General features: G+C 36.9%; 1 protein-coding gene across 1 annotated transcript in view; it reads left to right on the forward strand.

Moving 5' to 3' along the window:
* Nucleotides 1-14215, forward strand: part of COL11A1 (collagen type XI alpha 1 chain) — a 297225-nt gene that overhangs the window by 243491 nt on the left and 39519 nt on the right. Inside the window, exons 51-55 of the mRNA XM_070941067.1 lie at nt 4962-5015; nt 6154-6261; nt 7241-7294; nt 7916-7969; nt 8790-8843. Coding sequence (XP_070797168.1) covers nt 4962-5015; nt 6154-6261; nt 7241-7294; nt 7916-7969; nt 8790-8843 — 324 coding nt within the window. The remainder of the gene's footprint in view (nt 1-4961; nt 5016-6153; nt 6262-7240; nt 7295-7915; nt 7970-8789; nt 8844-14215) is intronic.

Below are 14215 nucleotides of genomic sequence, written 5' to 3' on the forward strand. Positions count from 1 at the left end.
TGACTTTGCTTGTCAAAAACCCACTGGGAAGGTTGCAAGTGATCATGTGACCCTCCAGAACACTGCGGACATCATAAATACATGCCAGTTGTCAAATATTGATCATGTGACTGTGAGGATGTGGAAACAATTGTAAGTGCGAGGACCATTTGAAAGTCACTTTTTTCAGTGCCATTGTAAATTGAAATTGTTGTATATGAAATATTGACGTATAGATATTTCTTAGACTAATATAACTTCACTTAATGTTATGTCATTGTACATGACTGAAAATAACATGTTATAGTTATAGAGTAATAATTAATACCTAAAAATGAAATCATTTTTTCCTCTGTTTTTTAAACTCATAAACAAGATTTCTGGTAGGTCCTTGAGAAGATTTCCAAACTGTCTCCTTCTCCTTCTCCTTCTCCTTCTCCTTCTCCTCCTTCTCCTTCTCCTTCTCCTTCTCCTTCTCCTTCTCCTTCTCCTTCTCCTTCTCCTTCTCCTTCTTCTTCTTCTTCTTCTTCTTTATTTATTTATTTTGTATACCGCCCTTTTCCTGAAGAACTTGGGGCGGTGAACAGCCAGCAGATAAAATACAGCAAATACAAAAAACAAAACAATATTAAAAACCAATTAAATTAATTTGGCCCACAGTTAAAACACCCCCATATTAAAAAAACCCATAATTTAGCAATTTAAAATCAAAACAATTTAAAAAATATGGTCAGGTCAGCCCAGCTTGATGAAACAAAAATGTCTTTAAGGCAGAGCGGAAAGAGCGCAGATCCGGGATCCGCCGTATCTCCGGGGGCAACTCGTCTTTGTCTTCTTGGCCTGAGTTGAAGTCCTTGATCTTCCCTTTCTTTTCATGTCTGAAATTTTGCATCAAATAAATTCTTCCTGTATTCTTTTTGAAGCACTATCTAACTCTTTACCCTCCAGTTCAGATCTTCCATTGTGCAATAACACTGACCAAAGGTGCAGGTCATACAAATAAGGGATCATGATTTAATCATTGCCAGAAATGGAGACAAAAGGCTCCAGGCCTTTTCTTCTGTGTTCAAAAGAACACAGAAGAAGGACCAGCTATTTAATATGGGTGCCATTGCTCTTCATTTTTAAGAAGACTATAGAATAAGTAAGTAAAGATTTTACCTTTCCCATTTCAATCTATTTTTAATGCTCTGTTGCTCTAATGTTGACATCCATTGCAAGATATTGATTCTACAACGCACATCACTTTATCTTCCTTTTCCTAGATTCCTGTCAAACAAAATCTTTCTTGTTAGCATTGTGTCAAAGGAAATGGACATATACAAATTATCCTCTTTATATTTGAATCAGCCTTTCTAGTTTTAGAAGCTATGCAAATATTTGGGTGGTGGGTACCTAAACTACTACAAAATTCAAGGTTTGAAACATGTTCAACTTTCCAGGAATATTCCTCGCACCATAAAATCATTCAGCAATTTTCAATTTCTTTGTCTCCTTCCATGCTGCAATTGTAGTAACATCTCTTGTTTTACAGTAAAATTTCTCTCACGGTATATTCATCATCCCAGAGATTGCAATTCATGGTCCAATGTAAATAGAAAAAAAAAAAAACATTTTGGTATACTTGCTGCCAAATGCAAAGCAGCACTTGATCACATTTTAAAAACGACACAAGAAGGAGCTATTATCATCAATGTGTCCCATGCAGAGCAAATTGGGCATCAAGAGTTTTCCAGTGGTTTCTATCATTTGCAGCATCTTCTGCATTGTCCCAAGGGACATTAATAATCTTAAAATCTTCCTTAAGTATTTGATGCCAAGTTTTCTGAGACTGGCTTCATTTTTCCTTTTCCCCTCAAGTCCCAAAGATGCTTTTTCAAGAAAAACCAGAAAGTCCAGTTTTTGTTTTTGTTTTAATTTGATTTATATGCCGCCCTTCTCCGGAGACTCAGGGCGGCTTACAGTGCGTTAAGCAATAGCCTTCATACTTTTGTATATTTATACAAAGTCAGCTTATTGCCCCCACAGTTGCCTCTTGAAAAAGCACCTTTGGGACAACCATGACCTAGATGACTGAGAATCTCCATAGACATTCCTCCTGAAGGTATCCAACGTAGAGCAATTTTTGGATGCTAGTTTTTAGGCATATGCAAGACATGGTCAAGGGACGTGGTGGCTCAGTGGCTAAGACACTGAGATTGTCAGTTGAAAGGTTGGCAGTTCAGCAGTTCGAATCCCTAGTGCCACGTAACGGGGTGAGCTCCCATTACTTGTCCCAGCTTCTGCCAACCTAGCAGTTTGAAAGCACGTAAAAAATGCAAGTAGAAAAATAGGGACCACCTTTGATGGGAAGGTAACAGCGTTCCATGCGCCTTTGGCGTTTAGTCATGCTGCCCACATGACCATGGAGACATCTTCGGACAGCGCTGGCTCTTCAGCTTTGAAACAGAGATGAGCACCGCCCCCTAGAGTCAGGAACGACTAGCACATATGTGTGAAAGGAACCTTTACCTTTATCTAAGATATGGCCAACAAACCACATTTGACATTCAATCACAGTTCTCAATAAATGTTCTAAATCTGATTTTTGCGTTGAAACACGGCCTCTGCCATTCCAATTCGATGATGAATGTCCTCCATTCATAGACATAATGTTACCAAGATACATAAATTGTTGGACATGTTCTATAGCCTGGCCACAGACTGTTATAGGCATATTGTCCTGAGCACATCCGACTTGCATAAACTTGGTCTTCTCAAAATTTATACTCAAGCCAATCTTGTTGCCCTCATTATCTAAACTTGCATTTATTGCAAGTACCTTCTTGTTTCACCAAGCAATACGATGTCGTCTGCATCATCTAAATCTGTTAGATAGGTTGTTGCCCATGGGATGCCAAAGCTAGGGTTATCCATTGCTCTCTGAAAAACGAAGTCCATGGAGAGGAGAAACAAGAATAGTGATAGTATACATCTCTGTCTTACTCCTGTACTGATGTTAAAGAAGGCTGTGTTGCCAGATTCCGCTTGTACATAGCAGCTAGATTTATAATACATGTTCTTAAAGATGTTGATAAAATATTGAGAAGTACCACAGAACTTTACAATAACCCATAGTGATTCTCATGGAAATTATAATGTATACCTCTTTTTAAAAAGTCATTCAAATCCAAAGGTTTTTTTTGCTCTAGTTAATGCCATGCAGGTTTAACTAGATTGTTCTTTCCTTTTGCTATTCATGCAATCATATAGGCCAAAGATAGCTGCTGTAAAAACTCTGAGTGTCATGCTGAATCTTTAATTCTTTCTGTCTTTCTCAGAATAAGTTATACCTATGAACAACCAATATTATACATGTGCATTAAGCACTTAACCCCCCCCCCAAAAAAGTACAGGCTTTAAAATATTGTGAAATGGACTGGAAGTTGACAGTGTGGATGTACTTGATTCAAATATGATCTAATGGAGCTAGGCTTAGGGAAGGAAGCCTAGTTTTCTTAAAAGGCCATTTTTCAGAAAAGTGCCCATAGCTTTCTTAAAAAAAAAAAAAAAGTTATGCTTTGAATACATTGATTAAAGTTTCTGTCTTGGCATCTTCAATTAAAAGGAATTCCAGAAGGAAGAATTTTTTTAAAAAATACTTCAGCCTGCTAATCAAAAGGGAGAATATTAGGCTTTATCTCTCAATGACCTGATTCTAATTATAACATATTAATTATATGTATACAATGTAGAAATAATAAGCATGGTGTTTCAAATCTTGATCCAATTACTAGTCTTGCACTCTTCATATGGAACTAATTCCACTTTCATATCCAATCTGAGATGTAACTGTTTCACTAGCCTTGTAAGACCTTGACATTCCACTGTTGTTGTTGTTGTTGTTGTTTGCTTTCCTGACCTCAAAGTTCTCAGAAACCATTTAAAGTGACAAGGCAAGAGAATCCTATATACTCTTTCTGATTTTGGAACAGGAAATTCAATATATCTTTTGGTATTTGGGATGCTATTCCAGGGGAATGGAACTACAGCCTTTGGATTCTTACAGTATATTCCATATTATAATTGACTGCTTATTCCACTATGTTCCATGACATCGGTCAATTCTATAAACCAATGTCCTTGTGTGGGAACGCAGAAGATAACACAGACATTTCTATAGAATGACGTTCCATAGGCAGTATGCCAGAAACTGACATATACTTTATATTAGAGTTTCTATATATGATTGTCTTTCTATAAAGAGAGAATGAGATAGTTTGATATGGTGGTTAAGCCATCAGGAGACCAGGAGACCATGAGTTCCCCTTTAAATATAAATCAGCAGGTGTCATCTTGGGCCAGTCACTCTCCTTTAACCCTAGGAAGCAGACAATGGCAAAACACACTTCTGAAATCTTGCCAAGGAAGATCAAAAATATTGAGCCGGTTCCATATGAATCCAAGGGAAGCTCACTGATTACTCCTCATTTCTGATAGGGGTTTCATGGAATTCTCAATATGGGCTCAAGAGATGAATAAATTAACTTAAACATTTCTTTAATGGTGTATACATGTTGCCTTTTCACAGATTGTTTATATATGCCAGACAAGCCTTCTGGTTTAATAAAGAGCTATCACTAATAAATGCTGCTATGTTTGCTTTTGAGACCAGAAATGAAGAGTTTGTTAACTGTCAGCATGTTATTTTATTTATTGTCACTATGTTTATTTATTAGTCTTTCCTTAGGCTGAATACCTAACATAATGTCTAACCAGATATTTTGAAATAATTTTCTATTAGCATTTCCTGATTTCTCAAGGATTTACTTCAAGATTGTTTTTTTTTTTTAAGTTTGAAGAGGAGTTCATTAATAGATGATATATAGAGTAGTATTTGTCTTTTAACAAGAAGGACATTTTAATCAAAATATTAAATTAAATGGAAGTAAGAAAGACAAGAGTCACTATATAGTATTACTTCTACCTTTAAATATTCATAGGGTGAGCCTGGAGAAGCTGGAAATCCTGGGCCTCCTGGAGAAGGTGGCACAACTGTAAGTATATACTTTTTCTTCCTGTAGGTTTTGTAGAAGTGACTGTACTGTAGGTTCTCTATAGTGCTTTCATATAGTAACATGTTCTGTTTCTTTCTGCCAAAATGTACACATAATTTCATTATGACACTTTCAATGGACCAGGAAAGGTTTTCTTATTAAAATTAGTGATTCTTAGTGATGAAATGAGTTCTATTTGCTATTTGATCTACATAGCAAAAATCTGAAGCAAACTTTTTTTTAATTTCAAGATAATTTCAAGGAGCAGGGTCTGTTGGTCAATTTGTGTGATATCTGTCTGTCTTTCCCACCAATTTTTCTGACTCATATCACCTCTGAGCTTTTTTTTTAATATTGATCTTGAAAACTGGCATTAGACTCATTTGCTATCATAATCTTGGCTTATTTGCCCATGCCCTTATTCCGGTTATTTGGACAGGCTTTTCAATTAGAGCCGGGGTGCCGCAGTGGTTAGAATGCAGTACTGCAGGCTAATTCTGCTGACTGCCAGCAGTTCAAATCTCACCGGCTCAAGGTTGACTCAGCCTTCCATCCTTCCGAGGTCAGTAAAATGAGGACCCAGATTGTTGGGGGCAATATGCGAACTCTGTAAACTGCTTAGAGAGGGCTGTAAAGCACTGTGAAGTGGTATATAAGTCTAAGTGCTATTGCTACTTCTAACATTTAACCTACAGCTCTAAATTTTTGTTCCATCAGCATTTTAAACACAGTGACACTCATACTATAGAGAACTTCAAGGGAGAGACCTATTGCGTATGATCCCATTCTTCTTGAAGTAGCAGTTTTCATTAATCATAAAACAGGACTCCTAAATATTAGCATCATACTTCTACATACTGCGTGCATTCAGAAAATCTTTTCACTCAGTGATTTATCATGAAGAATTATACAATTAATTTACAATCATTTGCACTTCAGATCGTTTTCAAACCTCCCCAGAAATTAATTTCTTTTCCGAACAGATTTTGTTGGGAAATTTTGGAGTGCGTTCTTCATTTCTCAGCTCAAAATATATTGTTTCAACATTACTGAGATTTTTATAGATTATTATTTTTTGATTACTCCCTACTTGTTTTAAGCAATCTATTTATCCATTAAAAACTCTTATTTTTTGCAGGGTCCAAAAGGCGAAAGAGGTGAAAAAGGTGAATCTGGGCCACCTGGAGCAGCAGGACCTCCTGGACTTAAAGGACCTCCAGGTGATGATGGTCCAAAGGGAAATCCAGTGAGTGAAGATACTAATTCCCCCCCTCCAAATATTAAGATTTAAAAATAAGTATAACCGAGCCCTATTTCATTTCTTAACTGTATTTTCTCAACTCTCTATAAAGCAATTCTGAGTGCTGTCAGGAAGATCTGTTGTAGACAGAGTTGCTGTATCAGTGAGAAGGGTGGCATGGAAATTTAATAAATCGATAAATAAAAAATATTTGTTCTGTCCCCGTACCACGCACACACCCAACCAGCTAACCAAGGGTTAAATAAACTCTTCAAACACTCAACATCAGTGATAAGGAACTTGGCAGCAACTCCGTGGCTGCCTGCCAAGAGCTTTTACTCCGATAACATAGACAAAAATACACACAGTTTGAATAGTCCAGTTTGTAATTAAATCCACAGCAAATAGGTGGTGTGTCCGAAGGTGCAAAGTGCCTCGCCAGAGATTAGCTTTGTCTGTCACAGAGTCCGAATGGCCACCACACTCCCTTTTATAGCCTGTGGGTGTGGTCCAGTGACTCAGCTAATCTCTGGCACGCCTTCCCCTCTGCTGCGCACGCTTCTCCCTGCGCCTCTGGCGAGGGTCCAGCCAGCATTTATTTTCCTCGTCGCTGTCCACCTGTGGCTGCGGGGACATGCTTGGCTCTGAGCCTATCGTTTGGCCTTCGGTGTCCTCCGGAGGCATTGCCAGAGAGGAGGGTCCTGGAGAGGGATGCCTTGCCAACTCCTCCCCCTCACTCTCAGAGTCTGCATCCGTCGATAGCCCAGGCTCAGGCAACGGAGCCACAACAATATTTTCCTAAATTTCTTAACATTCTTGTTGGATTTAAGGTAGTTGTATTCAAAAATATCTTGTGAGCATCGTATGAACTATTTTTGTTTTAGAGGCTGTATCTTCTCAGAGCCTATGTATCAATAAAAATGTCTTATTTGCAATTACTTTTTCTTGATGCTCATTAGTTTTACCTTGTTTTTAATTTCTGTAGGGCCCTGTTGGGTTTCCCGGTGATCCTGGACCTCCTGGAGAACCTGGTCCAGCTGTAAGTATTTTGAAAACAAAACTGCTTTACCAGGTGAAGTGAAACTCTCCATGGTTTCAGTTGATATTGGATATGGTCTTTGATTCTGAGAAATTTACTTTGTTGCATCTCTTTGCTCTCAGCAAAACCCAGCTTTGTGGAACTGAAATTGAAAGTTTATTTCCTCAGCTCCTTTCCAGGATTCAGTGTAACGCTTGTCTAAATATTATTTTCATATCAACCTGTACAGTGAGTGATGCACGGAGACTTTCTTGATATCAACTTGTGATTGTATTGGCTTAGTGGAAAATTGAATCTTGGTCTCCTTGTTGCAGTACAGTATCCTGATTATTACGTCGAACTGGATTTTGAGAAAGTTATCAAGTATAAAAACATTGCAGTTCTACAGCTAACATGAAGCAGAAGTTGCTATGAGAGGCTCTCTTGGATAATAAACGTATCACTGAGATATTTAGTCAAACACAAGATATTGTATTGAATTAATATTGCTGTCTGTCATAGTTCTTAAAAAGAAAGTCTTCTTTCTGAGTAGAACAAACAATTCAAACAGGAAATAAATTAGATGGGTGTTATTTTCTTTCACCCTCTTTCTTTTCTTTCTTTCTCTTTCTACCTCCCTAGGGAACTGATGGCACAGGAGGGGAAAAGGGTGATGATGGCGATCCAGGCCAGCCTGTAAGTAATATCTTTGCGAGAATAATTCTGTTGATTGCATTGTATTAATTGATTGTATTGTAATAATTGAGATGACAGCATTTATATTCCAATCACATCAGAATTGTGTAGAAAAGACCGAAAGCTTCTCTCTCTGGAACAATTCATATTCAATCCTTATCTATTTATTTACTTTTCCTATTTATCCACGGGGAAAATGGATAAAAACAGGGAGTTCTCAATTTACAATCAAAATTGGGACTGGAACCTCTATCGCTAAGTGTTGCAGTCATTAAGTGTGTTATCACATGACTGTTTCCAATTTTACAACCTTTTTTTGTCACAGTCATTAAGCAAATCTGCTCCCTCCATTGACTTTGCTTGTAAGAAGCTGCCAGGAAGTCACAAATGGCGATCATGTGAGTCCAGGATGGTGCACATATATATGACAGTTGCAAATCACATATTGTGGCAGTCATATGTGCAAGGGTTGGTTGCATGTCCCTTTTTTTCAGCACCATCATGACTTTCACTGTCACTAAACTAATGATTGTAGCTCAAGGATTATCTGTAAGTATTTGAGTATGAAGTTGCTGTTAATACAACTTTCTATAGTTTCCTAAATGGGAGACCTTTCATATTTCTGAACAAGTCAAGCCCACGTGCTTATATTTTCCTAGTATACACTGTTGGTTTTCTTATCCAGTATCAGCTGATGGCACATGCTTTGGTTGTGTGTGTGTATGTGTGTATATACGCATGTATACATAAAATCATTGCACAGGATGTTTTAGCAATCACATTTGAAAATGGGTAATTTGGATATTTTTTATCATTTCAGGGGCCACCAGGTCCTTCTGGTGAAGCAGGTCCCCCTGGCCCTCCTGGAAAGAGAGTAAGTCATATTTCTCTATACATGACTCTTTTTTTGTTCATTATTGTCATTGTTATTTTTTGTTTAAACATGGATGGATTTGGAGCGGAGTCTAACAATTTAGATGGATAGATGGAACAATCTAGGCAGATTCTATTGTTCATATTGACCCAAGGGCTCATTAATATGTGGGGAAACTCCTTTTCCCTTTTAAGAGCTTTCACCATCTGTTACTAAGATTCTTCTTTCTGCCAGATTGCCATGCATTTAGTATATACTAAATTTCATCTGACTTGTAACAGCATGCACAATTTATTTCACACTTCGCCACATTTCCTCCCAACACAGGCAGAGGTGCTGGAGAAGAATTATTTTGTGTATCTGAAAATCTGGCAACTTTCACATTTATACACATAATTCAGCTATTCCGCTATCTTGCCACATTTTGCACTTCTTTGAACAACTTGACAATTTAAATCTATCCAAATCTAATTTAAATGTATGAAACACATATTTTGAGCATTGTTTTTGACAACGTAGCTTGATGCAGATATAAAAGGGAATCATGAAACCACATAAAAGTGACCTGAACAAGAAATAAGCAGAAGGGTAAATTCCTAAAGAAAACCTACCTACAGCAGGTTTTCACCCAATATTCTTGCATTCTAGAGATGTAAAACAGATAGATTGTCAAACACACGGCAAATTGTAACTGAAAAGCTTTTGAACTTTGTTCAGCATATGGAATGCATAGCCTTGACAGTTATATCTGTTTGTCTATTAGGCAAAATATAGTCTATTCTGTGTTCTTTCCCTCCTCCCACAATACAGTTCCAAGAAATATATATAGGCATTATATGCCACCAATCATAGCAAATTAATGCAACACAATTAGCAAATTCATGAACAGGTGTTCTGTTGTTTTATTTAGCCAGGAGAGCTTCCCCTTAGCATTCATAATGTAACGAAAATCAACTTGATCTAGGACTAGGTGCATTTTTGTGGAAAACTGTCTTATATTTGATATACTTTCAAAGGCCCAGATTATGAGGTACTAAATTATCTGCTGCTTTGTGTTGTTTCTTTGCATTTACTACGAATGTAGTCTTATGGTGAATTTTGAAAATGGGTAGTTTCCATGTGTGCTTACTAAAATTGGGTATTCGTAGTGGGAAAAGGTACTGAGAAGAGCCTCTTTGGGTGCCTCTATCACAGTAACTGCACAATAGCTAAAGTTCATCAGCAGGGGTGATAATAAACAATCATTCTATGTTAGAACAGTATCAACAGTACTTTGAAAAGTAATTTGTTTCAATCTATTATAGATGGAGAGTAATCCAATTTTATATTTTAGGAGAGCCCAGTGTAAATTAATGATTATTTAGCTCTTCCTGCTCCATCTTTTTTTTTTCCTAGATCTTTCATACAAAAAAAAGGGGGGGCAGATGCTTGTTTAGTGAATGGTTATTCATTTCAATTAAGGCAACAGGCCTTGATCCATTTAATTAGTATATTAATCAACAGAAACTTTAACTAATTTGTCTACAGGGAAAATTCTAATAAGAAAATGGGGGGGGGACAAGTTTTAATCAGCAAGGTTATGACATTAGGGCATGCTCTCTTTTTTAAAGCATTGTTTGGTTCTGGTGTTTTGCCAACCCAGAATAACAATTAAAATCTAATAAATGATGTCTCTTTCTCCTACATTGAGAATAGTTTTCATTTGTTTGTATCATAAATTATCATACATCTGCACAATGCGATGCTTAAAGACCTCCTGGCAGGAAAATGAACTTAGCTGGTGCCTTCAGCAACTGCCTTCTTTATATAATGCGTGAGCATGCCTAATTATGCCAAATGTTAATCGCACACAATGCAGGTCAATCTCACCAAGCATGTTACTGGGACATTTGTCCCTATCCCAAAGGTGCTTTTTCTGGAGGCAACGGAACTTTCTTGTTTTTTTTTCTTTTGAAAACATTTCGTTTCTCATCCAAGAATAGTGGGGATCGTATCAGAGCTGAAGAAACTTCTTGGATGAGAAGTGAAATGATTTCAAAAGAAAAAAACAAAGTCCAGTTTCCTCCTGAAAAGGCACCTTTGGGACAACCATGACCTGGATGACTGAGAATCTCTACAGACATTTGTCCCAATCATTTTTGCCATGGTCACTGAGTAGCTGATTCCCTGTATTGACCACTTCATGGCTTGTACGTATTTCCCACGCTATGGTCCTCTGAAAGGTAGTGAAATACCAGAAACTACTAGGTCTCTTACCAACATTCTTAATGCAAACCAGACCATTGAGATGTCACAATATTTTATTATCTCCAGAAGTGATAATACATGACCTCTTATGTTTTATCTACCAGCTTTGTCTTTTTGTGTGTGATGAGATTGCCAGAGGCAGTACACACTGAAAGTAATATCCTACATTTAAATCAAAGAGAGCTTTGCTTTGATGAAACTTCAAAGGGATCTCCTTGAAGCATCTTCACAATGCAACAGTGGTCATCTTACTTAGAAAACTTTTAACAACCTAATTATATTGTTTCAGTCTGACCTGCTTGTGTTTTCCTCTGCCTTCTCCTTAGAGGAACTATGGGAGAAAGATAAGTGAAACCTTTTCAACAAGCTCAAAAGTGCTTTTTCAAAAGATAGCTGGACTTTCTTTGTTTTCCCTTAAAGATGTTTCACTTCTCATTCATGAACTGATGAAGCTTTCTGAATGAGAAGAGAACGTCTTCAAGCAAAAACAAAGAAAGTCCAGTTGCCTTTTGAAAAAGCACCCTTGAGACTACCATGACCTGGCTGACTGAGAATCTCCATTGACTTTTCAACAAGCATTGCAGGAGAAAACCAAAAGGAAAGAAAGGAGCAAAGCCTAATCCAGATTCCCCTCAGTATACCGTAAAACTCTTCCAATTTAGGCAATTTCAGCAAAGGCTGAAGGCAATCACTTCTTCATACAGTGCTGTTGGAGAAGGCGCAGTGAAGCTTCAATAGTTCAATAGTATTGGCCTTAGGTGTTTCAAGGTCAGGGAAACAGCTTTGTGGAGGTGAATCAGCTGTCTTCCTTGTTTCAGCAAACAAATCAGGATGCTTCCACAGCCTGCACCACTTCATTGAAGTGAATTTTTGTTGTTTCATATAGACGTAAATGTTACTGCACTGGTGATTTAAAGCATTACACAGCTATTGCTGCGACAATAGAAAGCGTGATTTCTTTAATGATATATTGCCACAACAATGGCTGGATGACATTATAAATTGCTAGTGGGAAAATGATCATGGATGCATGGTAATTGTTACTATGGAGCACAAAACTTAATTAATTACAAGAACAATAAGAGGGAGAATACATACAAGAAGAGAACACTTTAAAGGGCCATTAAGAGAGGCATATTATCTTTGTACTAAAACTCTTGAGGAAAGCCACAAATTTTTAGGTGAAAAAAGCAGGAAGAATAAACATTCACTTAATTTACCATTGTTTTCTGATTTTTCAAAGCACAAGCTGTAATTAAAAGCTTTAAAATGAGTCAGGGTATTACATTAAGTTTAGATTCTATTTTAATTACTAGGCTTGTTCTACAATTAAAAATCATAACATCCTTGTCCAAATTGAAACGAATAAATGTCTTCCACCTTCAGCCACAAAGTGAAGAACAAAGAGGTTCTATAATTGTATATAGTTTTACTATACAAGTTAAGAGTTGACTTTGTAACCTGAGGCACTAGAATTGTAAAATAATAAGTTGCCATGCCTGATGCATGTCAGGTTGCCAGATGTGCGATTCATTCTTGTGTGATATCTTTATTTGCAAAAGTTGTTTTCATCATTTATATTCATTATCCTCTGAGGCTTTGGCAAGGATGAATGGAGCTTCTTGCTGAATGTATACTGTGTGTGTTTTAAACTGGATTCACCATTTTGTTTATTGTCACATGCTTTGTTGTTTGATAGTATTTTAAAGTTTTGCTCTTATATTTTGAGTTACCCAGAGCCTACTATATGTAAAATATAATACCAAAAAAAAAAAAAAAATGTGTGTGCCCAAATCATAGAAGATGAAATTGCCATAAAGGAAATTCAGGTTTTTTTCTAACTTGATTAATTAATGGTATTGCTCATTGCTAATATGTTCTAATATTTATAGCCAATATAATCTCACTTCTCATTAGAGGAACAAGTCAGGCCATTGGGTAATCAGATAAGTAGTATCAATAGCAGTGTCATATACCATGGAAAAACTTAATATTAGGATCTTCCTTCTCACTATATCTGGGAGAACATTTGAAGACTACTACTAATGTTTCAAAATGATAAGCATCCCTGGCTGTCTCCAGGGGAGTAAGGAGGCAAATGTTTTTTTGAGGTCTTCATGCAGATGATGTGAATATATATTGAACTTAATTTGCAGTCAAAAGGTGATTAATGTAATATAAATACATTAAATGTAAATTACATTATTTGGGTCATTTGTATACAGGTAGTCTTTGACTTACAACTGTAATGGAGCTTCTCTACTATGATCATAAGTCATGATGGTCATAAACCAGATCACCCACATGACCAGCCTGATTTTACAATCTTTTTCTGTGGTGGTTGTTAAGCAAATCACCACTGTTGTTAAGTGAATCTCTGCTATGAAGCGAACCCCTTGCCGCTATGGAGTGCTTTTGCTGAAAACCAGAAGTAAACTGTTTTTGCCAAAATGTTGTAAATCATGATCACGTGATCACAGAATCCTGCATATGGCCATAAATGCAATTGCTGAGTGCCTAAAATGCAGTCATGTGACCATCAAGGTGGGGGGGGCAATTATTGAAAGTTTTTGGAACCAGGTCATAAGTATCTTTTGGAGGGTCTGTTGGAACTTTGAATGTCTCTAAGCGATCAGTCATAAGTCAATAACTACCTGTAATGTCATTATGCTGCATATGATGTCACTGTGGCTTCAACCAGATGCCTATAGATCCAGAATCAAGGAAGTCAACTTATATTTATGAAGATTTTGAGATGTTTGGAAACTAACAGGAGGAAGGACATTGTCCCTTTAAACCATTTTGTGTATAATGAGGTACAATTTAATCAGTTCAGCTTGGAGTATTCTGAAAGGAAAAGGAAGTATTTCCCTACACATGAGTGTGCGGTTTAGACAACATTAATTTACAACACATTGTTTTAAATGGAATTTATCCTAAAGTCAGCTCATGATATAAGATGAATTAAAGTTTAGTGCCAAATAAAAAGTAATGTCTTCAGAAAAGAATGCTTCAAGAACACCCTAAAAGTTGATAGGCCTGCAGTTATCCTACTATCATTAGTCTTTTTGAAGAAATAATAGATAAGCATCCTGAATAATCTCTGCAGGCATGTGAACATCTAA

Source organism: Pituophis catenifer, unplaced genomic scaffold, assembly GCF_029215685.1.
Source record: "Pituophis catenifer annectens isolate HBS135680 unplaced genomic scaffold, rPitCat1.0.hap2 SCAF_3, whole genome shotgun sequence".
Lineage (NCBI taxonomy): Eukaryota > Metazoa > Chordata > Lepidosauria > Squamata > Colubridae > Pituophis > Pituophis catenifer.